This window comes from Delphinapterus leucas, chromosome X, assembly GCF_059928025.1.
Source record: "Delphinapterus leucas isolate spDelLeu-1000000601 "Yukka" chromosome X, BTC_Dleu_Yukka2, whole genome shotgun sequence".
Classification (NCBI taxonomy): Eukaryota; Metazoa; Chordata; class Mammalia; order Artiodactyla; family Monodontidae; genus Delphinapterus; species Delphinapterus leucas.
Window position 1 is genome coordinate 99,523,573 of NC_143150.1, and position 14,604 is coordinate 99,538,176.

At 37.8% G+C, this 14,604-nt stretch overlaps 1 protein-coding gene across 1 annotated transcript in view; it reads right to left on the reverse strand.

Moving 5' to 3' along the window:
• Window positions 1–5,739: 5,739 nt before the first annotated feature.
• The window catches only part of LANCL3 (LanC like family member 3), a 99,321-nt gene continuing 90,456 nt past the window's right edge, over window positions 5,740–14,604 (reverse strand). The window contains exon 5 of the mRNA XM_022565602.3: window positions 5,740–11,551. Within this exon, the coding sequence (XP_022421310.2) occupies window positions 11,392–11,551 (160 nt within the window). The 3' untranslated portion in view covers window positions 5,740–11,391. The remainder of the gene's footprint in view (window positions 11,552–14,604) is intronic.

Here is a 14,604-nt window from a genome sequence, read left to right on the forward strand (position 1 = left end):
GAGCCCTGGTCTGGGAAGATCCCACATGCTGCAGAGCAACTAAGCCCGTGAGCCACAACTACTGAGCCTGCGCGTCTGGAGCCTGTGCTCTGCAACAAGAGAGGCCACGATAGTGAGCGGCCCGCGCACCGCGATGAAGAGTGGCCCCCGCTCGCCGCAACTAGAGAAAGCCCTCGCACAGAAACGAAGACCCAACACAGCCAAAAATAAAAATAAATAAATAAGTAAAAAAAAAATATATATATATATATATATATTCCTCTGTAACTGATTAAATCAGCCAGGCGAAGACCAGGACCTAATAAGGAAACGGTTTTCTAGCCCACGCCGTATCTCCCTCTACTTGCTGCTGTGTGCCAGCCCCAAGACTAACACAGTTCCTTTTCACTTTTTGGAACTGTGACAATCTTCTGGACATCAGGATGGGGTCAGCCCACCGTTGTCGCTCAGAGCTTGAGCAGTCACTAAACCTCTCTACAACTCGGGTTCTAACTGTTCCATAAGAAACTAGACTTGAATAATTGCAAGATACCTTTCCCTGCTGAAATTAGGTGATTTCATCCATCTTCAGGCATCTCTTGCATTTTTCTATTTAGGAATATGATGGCAACACAAATAAAATGTGAAGATTCAGTAGGAATCAAGACAAAAATTGTAGAGAGAGAGCACATGAAGGGCTGTTTTTCTTCATTCTTCTGTGGCATGGGAAAATCTATTTATAAGAGTTAAGGGGAGGTATTCAGCTCACAGCTAAGTGCCAGGCCCATTCTCTAAAAGGATTACTAATATCTATTTATAGAACCTAGCAGGTCATCATGTCCTGGATCAAGATACACACACTGTCACAAGAACAGAATAGGCAGCAACACTCCACAGAGTATTCGTGTAATATTTTATTTGACACTGTCTTAAGTGTTAAAGGAAAAATTAATTTGTAGCTTAAAATTATTAGAACACACTCAATATTTAGCATTAGATTTTATTTTTAAGGCAAAGGATTATCACAGGTTTTATATTATTAAGTAAACTACATAAATATGTGGGGGGCAATAAGCCAATAAATAACGTTGCTTGAAACACTACAGAGTCCAGTTTATGGCGTATTACTTTCTACAGTACAAAACAAATATAGAAAACACATTTGGAAAGATCACAGTGTTCAGAACATTGTAACAGCAGTTTTAAAGACAGTGAGGTGCATCTCTAAGCTTCTGACTCAACCCTGCTTCCAAAGAGATTTCACTATACCATGCACTGTGAGCAAGTCCCCCACCTAAGGGGAGGCAACATCAACTGACTGTAGCACTTGCCCTTCCAGGAACAATCACTAACAAAAAATCTGATGAGCATTGGCAAGTTGATCCTTTTCAATCTGCACACCAGCTAACTTGCCCCAGTGACTATGTCTTTATGTATTATCGTTTGCCATTTTGTTCTTGAGAATAATGTATACATTCAAGCTTATGATTGCTAGTTTCCCTGTCAAGTACCTAAATGGATTTTGACTAAAGATCAACTGAATGTCACGTATTGCATTATACTTTCTTGCTTGGACTGAAATACCCATTATTTTCTTAAAATATTATATACACAATAATAGACAGCTAGAAAGTGGTTTTTGGGTATAATAATATGTAATATATCAGAATACTTGAGAATTTGGTTTTATTATAAAGTACAGTACTACAACATTTTGTGATATGGCCAAGTATCTGACAGAATGTTCTGCTCTAAATTTAGATCTAACTGCTACAGATACGTCTTTGAAAGCGCTTCAGAGTACCCCTAAAGAAATATAATAATTAGCAATAGGTCGTAGAACCTGTTTTTGGCAAAAAAGGCATTTTTGAAGAAGCCTCTCATTTTGTGTGCAAGACTTTCAACATTTTAGTTATATACAACACATAACTGGTGTGGGATTTAATGCTATTGGAAATTAGAATTTTAAAGTCATGATAACTAATCTGTATTATTTGGTGTATTTTAAAATAAATTTATGTTTTTAACTGCATTTGTGCTGAGGCAAGTGTAAAGAGTACAATTTTATTAATAATACGAATTTATTGAGCAGTTCTTCAAAATTCAATAGTACTTTAAATAATAGTATATATTCATTTCTAAATACAGTTAGGAATAAGCAGTTATATTCTATGGACAGATTATTTTTTTGCATCCCCCCCAAATAATTAAGGAATTACACTAGTTTACTAGTGAATGTGAAATGTATCATTAGAGAGGTGAGCTTTTTTTTTTCTCCAGTGATACAATCATATTTCTGTAAGTATTGTGAATTGTGCAAAAAAATCTTTTTGGTGAAGTAAATTCTATTCACTTGGGAAATGCACATTCCAAAACTAGCACGTGGTGTTTGGCTATTCCCCAGTATATGGCTTTGCTAAATGATTTCCCCTAATAGTTGGATTCTACAAAATCCATTTTAAAAATTTGTGTTAATTTAGCGCCATTAAATCCATGAGATTAAAATTCAGACTTCTTTTCAAAGTAGAGCTCCCCGAGATGTTCAAAGTTGGGAAGGCTGTTACCTTTCTAGGGAATGGGCTGCCCCTCCTAATCAGACAGATTCTAAAGCCAAACTTTTGCACTTAGAATGTTCCACTCCTACTTCTGGAAAGCCTATATGAAACTCATGGTATAATTTGCGTTTTCAAGAGCGAAGGGATTCTACTGCTACTAGAGTCTTCAGAAGACATCTCTAATATTGAAATACTAAAGTGCTAAAAAACAGAGACAAAACAGATCATTTAAATCAATCTTATTTAAATACATCCACATATAAGCATTACTACAGTCAACTTGGACCAAATTCAGCGATAGAAGTTATTTAACTGGTAATTGCCACTTAAGTACAGATCGTAAAACAAAACTTACGGGGGCAGCGTCAGAGGTCCCACTAAAACAAAGGCAAAAAGATCATTTGCTAAAGATTGACAGTTGTCAAGTATAGTGTATATCTTCTTCAAACTGATTGCTATCACAACTACTTTACACACTTTACAATAACAGTACACACTAAAGCATGTAAATTAACACCACACACAAAATATTTTTTTAAAAAGCATTAGCAGGAACGGTATTACTCTACTTATGAAACTGTATTCCGTGTTACACAGATACACATTCAGATGTTTCTCCCCTCATCTTTGTAGAGTGCTCATCATTTCTGAAAGAATGAGAGGAAGGTGTGTATTTGGGTACTTTCTGAAAATCTGTGTCCACATACAAGACATTACAGCCATCTGCCGGTTTCAATTTAGTAGGTGGTTCTAGATCAAGAAGACATATCTTGTCTCTCGGGTGATTCTGAATACAAAGAATAAGTAGAGATAGGCTCTGAAAAGGCTGGAGGAAGGGAAGACACAGTTTTCCTTACGCAGAGACACTTGTGGCAATTTCCAGAATTCTTGTCCCCAAAAGTGTAGTAAAGAATGACCTCAGATTTTTGTGAGGGCAAGATAAATAGGGATAAATACTCAGGGACAGAACCATTGTTCTGGTATCTTTCATGGGCCTGGCGGGGTAAGCGCGGGGGAGGCAAGGGGTGTTAGAACACCTCGGGAGGAAAAAAAATATTATAAGCATACGATAAATGTACCATGCCAGACTAACCATGTTGTTATAGTGGTAGCTGGGTAACAGTCACACTCAGGAGGTGGAACCTTACAGACACAGAAGCCAACTTCCAATAGGCTCCTTCACCCAAGAGAGTTTTCTCAGAGTCTGTGCTATGTTAGCACACCACGTAAATCTCCAAAAGGGGGTACTAGAATAGAACCTTCCTAACTTATTTCATCACCGAATCTATTTTTCCACAGGGCAGCTCTTGATCCTAGTGTCCTACACTTGGGGAAACACCGCAGTACTCAAGTAACATGTAGCGTTTGGTTTCCTTTTTCTCTTGTAACAACGAAAATACACATACGCTGTAGGAGGACCTTCTCAATACTGTGAAACGGCAGACGGATGCTAGCCCTGCTGTCCAACGCAACAGCCAACCCACATGTGGCTCTTAAGCACTTGAAGTATGGCTAGTCCGATTGGAGGTGTGTAGTAAGTGTAAAATATACACCAGATTTTGAAGAGTCAGTACCCACAACTGTCAAATATCTCATTAATAACTTTATATTGATTACATGTTGAAATGATAATATTTTGGATAGACTGAGTTAAACCAAGAGTCACATCATTAAAGTTAATTTCACTTTTTTTGCACTTTTAATGTGGCTGCTAGAAAATTTTAAAACTACATATGTGGCTCACATTTGTGGCTCTATTTGTGAAACTCACATCTGTTCTCTTCTAAAAGATGGCTACTAATGGCTTTAACCTGGCAGCAGAAGTTTTAATGAAAGTGAATGCTTAAGATAGACAACTCGAAGTATAACTAGAGCCCTCATTAAATACGTGGTAATTTTTTAGAGAGCAGTTAACACACAATGAAGAGCCCCTCATTCATGTTTACGTTTGCATATATCTGTTCGTTCAGATACATCTCCGAGCTAAATATGGGGTTTTATTTCATATGTGATTCTGACTCTCAGTCAGTCTCTCTCCCTCCCTCTCTCTCTCTTTCACACTCACACAGACACACACACAAACTATTTCCTATAGGGGCAAAAAAAAAAAAAAAAAAAAACCCAAACAGGAAACAAACAGGAAGTCCTTGCAAACTGTGTTTTCACGGTCTTTGGCAGTCAAGGCTTGTGTATCTTTTTCCCTCTCTCCCTCTCCTTCCTGGATATTGTGTGTGGAGGAGAAAGGCAAGGAAAGAAAGGGTCATCTGCTCTTTTAATCATGCTATTCACCAACCCCCACCCCTGGCAAAGAATAAAAATATGGATGATTTGGTTTTCATTTTAAATTATTTTTTCAAATTCAGTTCAGGGGGGTAATGGGTACACAAACACAAAAGAGGTGCAGGAAATTCTGCAGATAAGGGACTTTGCCATTTGTGGAGAAGTCCACGTGGAAAAGACAAGCTTCAGTACTTTGAGAAAATAAAAACAAATATATTTTCCACCCCACAGGCATCATCCATCAGGCCTCAATTCATTACCACTTGCAATTAAAGAAACAAGGAGAGAGAGGGCACCCTCCCTCAGTATGAGATTTATGATAATGCAGGAGGCCCAGATATTTAATGTAGCATGAATTTTTTTTTTATTTTCCCCACAGCAGTACAAATAAAATGACCAGGTTTCTTTATGGAGGAGAAGCAGGATAAACACAGCCGCTGTTCTCCTCTCCTGAACAGCTGTACCCCGGCTAGCCTGTCTTGGACCTGTGATCTGACTGCAGAATGGGTCCAACTCCTTCTGCTGCTGACCTTGAGATCGGCCCTTCCACCCAGAGGGGAGTCCAGCCTTCCTGAGCCTGGAGCTCTTAGCTACCAACTGACATGGATGGAAGAGATAAGGAGAAAGCCTGCCCTCCCAGGTGACAGGAGGTCACATGATTAACCAGACACAGAAAAAAAAAATCAGAACCTACTATTTAAGAGGAGAAGGACAAGAAGTTGCTGAATCAGGGGTGGTTTGGGATTAGTGGTCCCAGGAAGCAATAAAACCCATGACTAAGATGACTTTTTTTTTAACATCTTTATTGGAGTATAATTGCTTTACAATGGCGTGTTAGTTTCTGCTGTACAACAAAGTGAATCAGTTATACACATACATATGTTCCCATATCTCTTCCCTCTTGTGTCTCCCTCCCTCCCACCCTCCCTGTCCCACCCCTCTAGGTGGTCACAAAGCACCAAGCTGATCTCCCTGTGCTATGCGGCTGCTTCCCACTAGCTATCTATTTTACGTTTGGTAGTGTATATATGTCCATGCCACTCTCTCACTTCGTCCCAGCTTACCCTTCCCCCTCCCCATATCCTCAAGTCCATTCTCTAGTAGGTCTGTGTCTTTATTCCCATTTTACCCCTAGGTTCTTCATGACCTTTTCTTTTCTTTTTTTTTTCTTAGATTCCATATATATATATGTGTTAGCATACGGTATTTTTCTCTTTCTAACTTACTTCACTCTGTATGACAGACTCTAGGTCCAACCACCTCACTACAAATAACTCAATTTCATTTCTTTTTATGGCTAATATTCCATTGTATATATGTGCCACATCTTTATCCGTTCATCTGTTGATGGACACTTAGGTTGCTTCCACGTCCTGGCTATTGTAAATAGAGCTGCAATGAACACTGTGGTACATGACTCTTTTTGAATTATGGTTTTCTCAGGGTATATGCCCAGTAGTGGGATTGCTGGGTCCTATGGTAGTTCTATTTGTAGTTTTTTAAGGAACTCCATACTGTTCTCCACAGTGGTTGTATCTTTACATTCCCACCAACAGTGCAAGAGGGTTCCTTTTCTCCACACCTTCTCCAGCATTTATTGTTTCTAGATTTTTTGATGATGGCCATTCTGACCGGTGTGAGATGATATCTCATTGTAGTTTTGATTTGCATTTCTCTAATGATTAATGATGTTGAGCATTCTTTCACGTGTTTGTTGGCAGTCTGTATATCTTCTTTGGAGAAATGTCTGTTTAGGTCTTCTGCCATTTTTGGATCGGGTTGTTTGTTTTTTTGTTATTGAGCTGCATGAGCTGCTTGTAAATTTTGGAGATTAATCCTTTGTCAGTTGCTTCATTTGCAAATATTTTCTCCCATTCTGAGGGTTGTCTTTTGCTCTTGTTTATGGTTTTCTTTTTCTGTGCAAAAGCTTTGAAGTTTCATTAGGTCCCATTTGTTTATTTTTGTTTTTATTTCCATTTCTCTAGGAGGTGGGTCAAAAAGGATCTTGCTGTGATTTATGTCATAAAGTGTCCTGCCTATGTTTTCCTCTAAGAGTTTTAGAGTGTCTGGCCTTACATTTAGGTCTTTAATCCATTTTGAGTTTATTTTTGTGTACGGTGTTAGGGAGTGTTCTAATCTCATACTTTTACATGTACCTGTTCAGTTTTCCCAGCACCACTTATTGAAGAGGCTGTCTTTTCTCCACTGTATATTCTTGCCTCCTTTATCAAAGATAAGGTGACCATATGTGCGTGGGTTTATCTCTGGGCTTTCTATCCTGTTCCATTGATCTATATTTCTGTTTTTGTGCCAGTACCATACTGTCTTGATTACTGTAGCTTTGTAGTATAGAAGATGACTGGTTTTTAGCAGCATTAAACGTGCCTCCACAACTCACGCTGAGATGCTGGGCTGAGGCAAGCTTTCCTCCACCCACCCCCTTGCCTGCCTTCTCATTTGCTTTCCTTGCCAAGTTTATACCAAAATCACCTGGCCTTGGTGAATATGAGGCTTCGTCATTTTTCTGTCGATTTGGGACAGTGTTTCCTTCCACGTCCCCAAAGGAAGGCCTTATATGCTGTGGAGAGTATATTTCTATTGCTCCACGTCATGCAGTTCTGAGGCCTGAATTAAAGTGCAGACCAAACTCAACCCCAAATTACTTTATTTCCCAGTTCATGTTTTCTCTGCAGACCTAGCCTGCAGCTCCTTTTCTCAAGTTACTGGCACTGTAATCCTTTGTTTCCAGTGAGCAAAATAAGTATTTCCATTAAAAGGAGCTCCTCAGCGAACCAGCCTATTCCTTTTTACTCAGCCCCAGTGAATCAGAACTTTCTGAGGCACAAATGCTATAGTCAGGATTGGTTCTAGAATATAAAGAACATACTTTGTTTTTACCCATCAAGTGATCCAGACTCCAAGCTCTGCATCCAGACAGGGAGATTCCATTTGGCTGAAATGCCTACTTGAAGTCATAATTGAGCATGGTTTTGTATGCACGTAATAGGTACTTAAAATATAGCCTTCCTTTTAAACATATAAAGGACCTGCCTATTATAAAACTCTCTTATATCCATTTTATCACTGACTACCCTGTGAGGTGGAGAGGGTGATGGTGATGATGATGGTGATTATAGCTGCCCATGGAGGTCACCGAGCAAGGATTTGAGATTTCCAAAACAGGGCTCTTTGCATTACTAATATTTTTTCTTTTAATCATGTGTTCCCTGAACATGGCTATAAATCACAAACTTACATTTGTTGCATTGAAATTATTGAGATTTGCTCTCTACAGAAATGGAAACAATTTGAACACTGTCTTGATTAAAACCTTAAGTGTGTCAAAGAAAGTTAAAGATACAAATTGCCATGGAAAAGTTCCAATTTAGCACAGGCCAAGAAAATGACTCTGTTTCTCAGAGTTATCAGAAAGTGAATACAATTATCTTAATAGTGTAGTCAATTACCTAAAGAAGCACAGGGGAATATATGCTCTCAAACCTCTGTTCTCAGTTACCAGGTTACAAATGGAATAAAAAAGTAAAATCTGATGACTGAAATGGGATTAGGCAAAATAAAGATACATGGGGGGGGTGTACATGAAAGAGAAGATACATAATTTTGTTAATGAAACAAAATACACGGAGTTGTAATATTTTCCAAAACTTCCTGTTCTCCAAGTATAAGGCAGTCTCCCCCATTGTTGAGAGATTCTTTCAATCTATCCTCAAATTTCCACTGTTACCTTCAGGTTTATAATTGTTCATATCACATATAGTAAATAACATTAAAGTTATACTAGTGGTGGTGAAAATACCCTCATAGCCTTCAAGAGGCAACACACTTCAGCGCTATTCAAAAAAGGATATTACATTGAAGGGAACAGGTTGGTTAATTAAGCAAGAAGTGACATGCCACACTTTTCTACAGCAACACTAAAGGGTCTTTTTCCCACTTCTTGGGAAAACAAGATATTAGAAGACCTACCCAAACTTGTAATTCTACTCTCAGGAAAATAAAAACGATCAACATGTTTAAGTGCTAAACAAGCTTACCCTTGTTTCTAATTTACTGAGGTGTCAATTCATAAAGACACAAACATGGCCTTTTCTTGGATTTGACAAAACGGTTGCCTTTCCACAACGATTAGCACAACAACATCATAGTTACCATACTGGACCTTAGAAGGGCAGGTGAGCAGAAATGAATCCAGTTTTTCTGAAGTTCCTAGAGATGAAACTGGTATGTTGAGCTAGATTATCACTTCTTAGTGCTTAGGTCTTAAGGATGAATGGTGGAAGGATCAGCAAACAGAAACAGAAGCTAACTTCCTAGGGTATTTTGTTCACTGCTGTATCCCCAGGTTCTAGTTTAGAATACCAAATACATACACGTGGGAAGTGAAACCCTGGGTCTGAATCCTCATTCTGCCCCTTCCTAACTGTGAGACTTTGGATCAATTACATAAATCACCTTGAAGGGTTGCTGGACGATGAAAAACGCATGCGTTCTATAAAGCCCTGCATATTGAATGCTTATTACCGTCAGCCTATAGGGGTCAGATGAAATGAATTTAAATCCAGATGGTGGAAAGCAGCTACCACTATCATTTCAAAAGGAGACTACTTTGTAGAAGGCATTTTGTCTTAAGGCTTTCTGAGAGGTCCTTGACCATTCATGAAAGAACTTGTAGAACCCAACTTTGGGAGTCACCTGAAAGCTGCTATTTATGTGGTATTGCCCCAATCTGAGTATGTTCAAAGATGAACAATTGAGGCCAATTTTATATACTTATATCTGAGGATGTGAAAATGAAACAATGAGCTACAAACATACATGCTTTTCAAAACCACTTTGTCCTAGTTTGTTCTGATGAGTGCAAACATAAAGAAAGTCAGAAAATATCCAGACAGTTCTTACCTTTCTTCAGCCCCAGGTTATTTGAGAATCTTGTGAATGCTAGAGATCCTCTTCCCAAAAAAAAGAGCGCGCGCGCGCACGCGCACACTCACACACACACACACACATTTTTAGGCAACAAAATATTCCCCAACTCCTCCCAAAGTTCATCTATGAATCAAGAAGTTAGGAACTACTGAACTGAATAAGCGCTTAGGTATCTATCTGTCTATCTGTCTAGATACATATCTAGATATATATACATCCTGATGTAAACCTAAGCACTTAATGATACATATTCTACATCTATCACGTATATCCAAATAATTAATGACTATTTAAATAATTGTTAAATCTTGTACAGTATGCAATTTCCTCCTCACTCTGATATATGTAATTGACACTGGCCAAATTCTAGAAAATGGATAAACTCATGTTCTGAGTATTGAAGTGACAGATGCTCCCACAACGTTCTGGAAACACTGTTTACTTGAAGTAGTTTTACAGCTTCTATGTGTTTATGGCAGGGCTGAATTTAATATGACAACTTGGCTCACTGGGTATTGTAGAAAAATTCTAGTGGAGCCTGTGTCTTGGAGGGTAAGGTGATCAGCCAGGGAGTTCACGCATCTCTTAATCTTACAGTATAAAATTGAGCAGTGTTCTTTTCATAATCACTGGTCCCTTTCTAGGCCACTGTGTGCCTGTCCCAGGGGACACAGTATTCCATCCAAGGCGGAAATGACCCACCTTCATAGTGGTTACCCTGATCTTTGAGATGAGTGATTTTTTCCATGAGTATATTTTACAGTTCAGCTAATAGCTTCATAGGGATTACATAAGCATTTAAAAAATTACTCACAATAGACAGTACACAGCTTATGCTTCAAATTGAGAAAAACACTTGACAGTATAACACTTGCTACGGTATTTGCTAGCCTGTGAATTTTGCTATTCTAATTGAGCTTTCGGAAAGAAAAAGGAACCCAGGAAGAGAGACGCTCTAAGACCCAAGGGAACTTGGAATTTGGGGGTTTAAACTAAGTTATGATATGATCTCTTTAAAGTGCCCAGGGTAATGATAAAAAATAGAGATTCAAATGCAAATTTATCCATTCATTAAAAATATGAATTTCAATAAGTAAAGGCAAAGGACAACCAAGAATTTCCCTTTTTGTCCTTCGGCAACCTGACACGTCCCTCCTAGCAGTTTTAGCTGGGCAATTACTTTAGTTTTCTGATCGTCTCTATTTCTGAATTTAGGGGTGGAGGGCACCCACAAATGGTCAAATTCTCTCTCCAATTGCAAAGGTATTTTTGGCATTTCATTGCCATAGTCCACATTTCAATTTTGTTTTCTATCCCACAAGTGAAAGACAGATGATTTCTCTTTCCCTTTTTCCTCTGATCTCTGGTCTCACATCTATACCCTGAACTATTCCATCTCTAGGGGTTTTAGAAGAGTTGTGGTGTCTTTATGTTTGCAGGTTGTCACGCTGTTCTCCCTTCAATCAGGTATCATGTTGCCTTCACCTGCATGCTCCCTCCCTTCCGACAGCAATGTTAAGGCTCATGGTTGTGATACCATTGAATGTGGCTTATGTGGAAACTGCCTCAGGTAGTAAGCTCAGGAAATCTCAGGAACCTTCTGCAGGGCCACGGTGGGACACGGAGCCTTCTAAACAAAGACGCTGAAGAGAGGGAACTCAGCCTGGTTGGGCTGCAGCAGATCGATCAGAAAGCACACCGTCCCGGAGAAGCCTTCATACAAGCTGTATATACTTTCAAGAACCCGGGAACCAGCCTTGAATTCCTCGGTAAATAAAAATTCAGCAAACCTAAGAGAAGGAGAAAATATGAACAGTTTTCACATGAGTGTTTCCACATTATGGGCCCTGGGTTGCTTCTTCCTCCTCTCCACTAAGTTCAAGTTTTAGCATCATTCTCTTTCCAGACGTGTATAATATCTTAAGGAAGCCTTCTTCCCTGTTAAAAAACGGAGAAGCCATTATGCCATTGTGTATGTTTCACAACAGATCATGTTGGCAAGCAAATTCCACTATTTTCAGCATTTGCAAAGCAAAGCAGTTTCTGAGGATTTCATTCCTTCTGTCATCCGATAATTAAAAGTAAAAAAGACAGATAAATAGCCATACTTTTATTTATCTTGAATAGAAGCAAGCTGATATAGGTCTCTGCCTTTAAAAAAAGTAAATATGCTGTGTTTCTGCAGGCATATTATTTCTGAGCTAGGTTTCATTTATATGTGACAGAGAGCAGAGACTGAAAATAAATGGGCAAGATTTTATACAATCTGTGCTTTGGGCAAACAAAAGAATAAGATGAATGGGAAAAGGCAAGCAACATTTTATAATCATGACATCAAACAGCAAACTCAGCTACAAGATAGATTATTTTTAGGACACCTGCCTTAAAAATAAATCACTGACCTCCAAATTCTCTATGAGAGATCTTTTTTTCTTTGACCTGTATTTGCCACAAAGCCTATTCAAATAATTTATAATGAGTAACATTTTTAGTAGCTTACAGGTTTTAAAGTGCTGTCACCTCTTTACAGACTTGCTCTACCCATTCCCATCAACAACAAACATAATCACCAATTCAGAGGCTAGAGCTCACAGGTTGAAAAGACCTGACAGCTGATTCTGCCATAAATTTAGATTACTGCTACTACATAGGGGGTCCTATGAAGAGTAATTACTTGTTTGATCTTTTTAGGGCTCTTTGAATTGATGGTAGCTTAAAATAAATCAACAGGAAACATACTGCAATTCTGTCTGGGACAATTTTTCTCTCAACTGTTTTCCTGAATATGTAACAATTTTTAATGGAAGTCAAAATTTTAAACAGTAGAATAATGATGCATCTTAAGAGTTCATTCAAAATTTGTAATTACACACTGAAACTCTGTGGTATGGTTTCAAGGAGTCTTAACTGTTTTAGTGCTATGGATCATTTGGCAGCCTGGACTCCTTCTCAGAAAAAAAAAAAAAGTCTTCAAATATGTAAAGAAAAATACACAGGACTCCCAAGGAAATTAATTATATTAAAGCATGGTTAGCAAAAATTTTTCAACCGAATTTGTGATACAGTGATATATGGATTCTTTATTAACACACTAAATAACAAGATCTAGTAGTGTGTCTAATAACTGCTGACATTTCTAAGTAGTGATGGGAGTAAAATATATTTCACAATATCTGCCACAAGACTAATAACATGAGAATATCTACGACATCTACTGGTGACAGAGTCACAGCTACTGCGAATTCAGAATTGAAAGAAATGCTACATTTCAGCTTGAAATGTAATACTTTTCTCAAGTAAATTCACGAATCCTAGATTGCGAAGCCCTGGTGTAGCAGGAAGAGGAAGGGCTTTGGGGTTGCAATATGCAACTCTGATAATTTCAAGTTAGATGACCTTTGGCAAGTTTCTTAATCTGACTTTAAAACGGTGAAGTTGCAGAATTGCATAAGATTATCTGTAAAGATCAAAGATGCCATATATTAGGGCTCTGAGCAGAGAGCAAGCATTCGATACATGGTAAACAGAAGTTTTTCACAAAAACATAGTATAGCAGAATATTTGTAAAAGAGAGAGAACCGTCCCACCACATTTTAAGAGAAATCCACAGTTAATTTTGCTCCCTCCTCTGACCTTTTTCTCCCCTAGGGTTAGATTTATTTACTGCATTATTGAAATCATAGTCTGTATAATATTTAGTATCCTATATTTTTTTATTTAAAATATGATAAACATTTTTTGTGCTTTTCAAAATAACTTCTAAATGATATATAGCAATTTACAAGAGTACCAGCAATGTGTGAGAGTAGCAGTTTCATTGTATTCTGACCTACACAGCATGTTATCATACTAAAGTGAAAATGATTGTTTCCAAAAACTACCCAATGGTGCAAAATTCAAACAAACAAATTCATTTTTCTAAAAAACTCTGTCAAAATAGAAGTCAGAATGGTAATTATGGAACTAAAAAGAATTACAGACACTGATAACATTACATATCAAAACCTATTGACTATGACCAAAACTGAACTCAGAGGAAAATTCATTGATCTGAGTTGTTGTTGTTGTTCATGTTATAAAGATGGAAGGTATTCTAATTAAGCACTTTTTAAAAACTGTAGAAAATAACAAAATAAAGGGAAGGAACACTGGAAAATCAAAAATAAAGGCAGAAAACAATGAATTAGGAAACAAAAGAGAAAAACAAAAATAATTAATAAAAACCAAAAGCCAGTTCCTTGAAAGGGTAAGCAACATAGACAAAATGCTGGTGTGTCTGGCCAAAAAGGAAAACCATTAGGAATGTGAAATGGCATGTAATCACAGACATGGGAAATTTTAAATATCATGGAACTATACTGTTAGAACTTTATGTCAAACATTCGAAAATACATATGAACTAGATGCTTTTATAGTCGTTTATTCACTACCAAAAATAATTCAAAAAGAGGTACAAAACCTGAATAATTAAATAATCATAGAGGAAACTGAAAAGGTGGTCAAATATTTTTCTGGAACGATAAATTCCAACTCTGTGTTAAAAGAGCAGTAGGCGATGACCAAGTAATGTTTATTCCAGGAAGGTACATACTGTTTGACTTTACTGTTTTAGGAACGGCCAAAGGATGTCTCCCCAGTTTGGACCACACCATATTTAACTTTGAGTTATGATGAAGTGGAAATTTCAGTACACTAAACAATTAAATGCAATGCCCAAACAATATTCAGATATTACCTGCACATTTTCAGTCTTTACCTGTAAGTGAGAAATTTAAGTTGTCTGAAGGGCCCTGTAATCCCAGACTTATAATTAAGACTCTGTAAACTAGGACCAGTGTCCCAG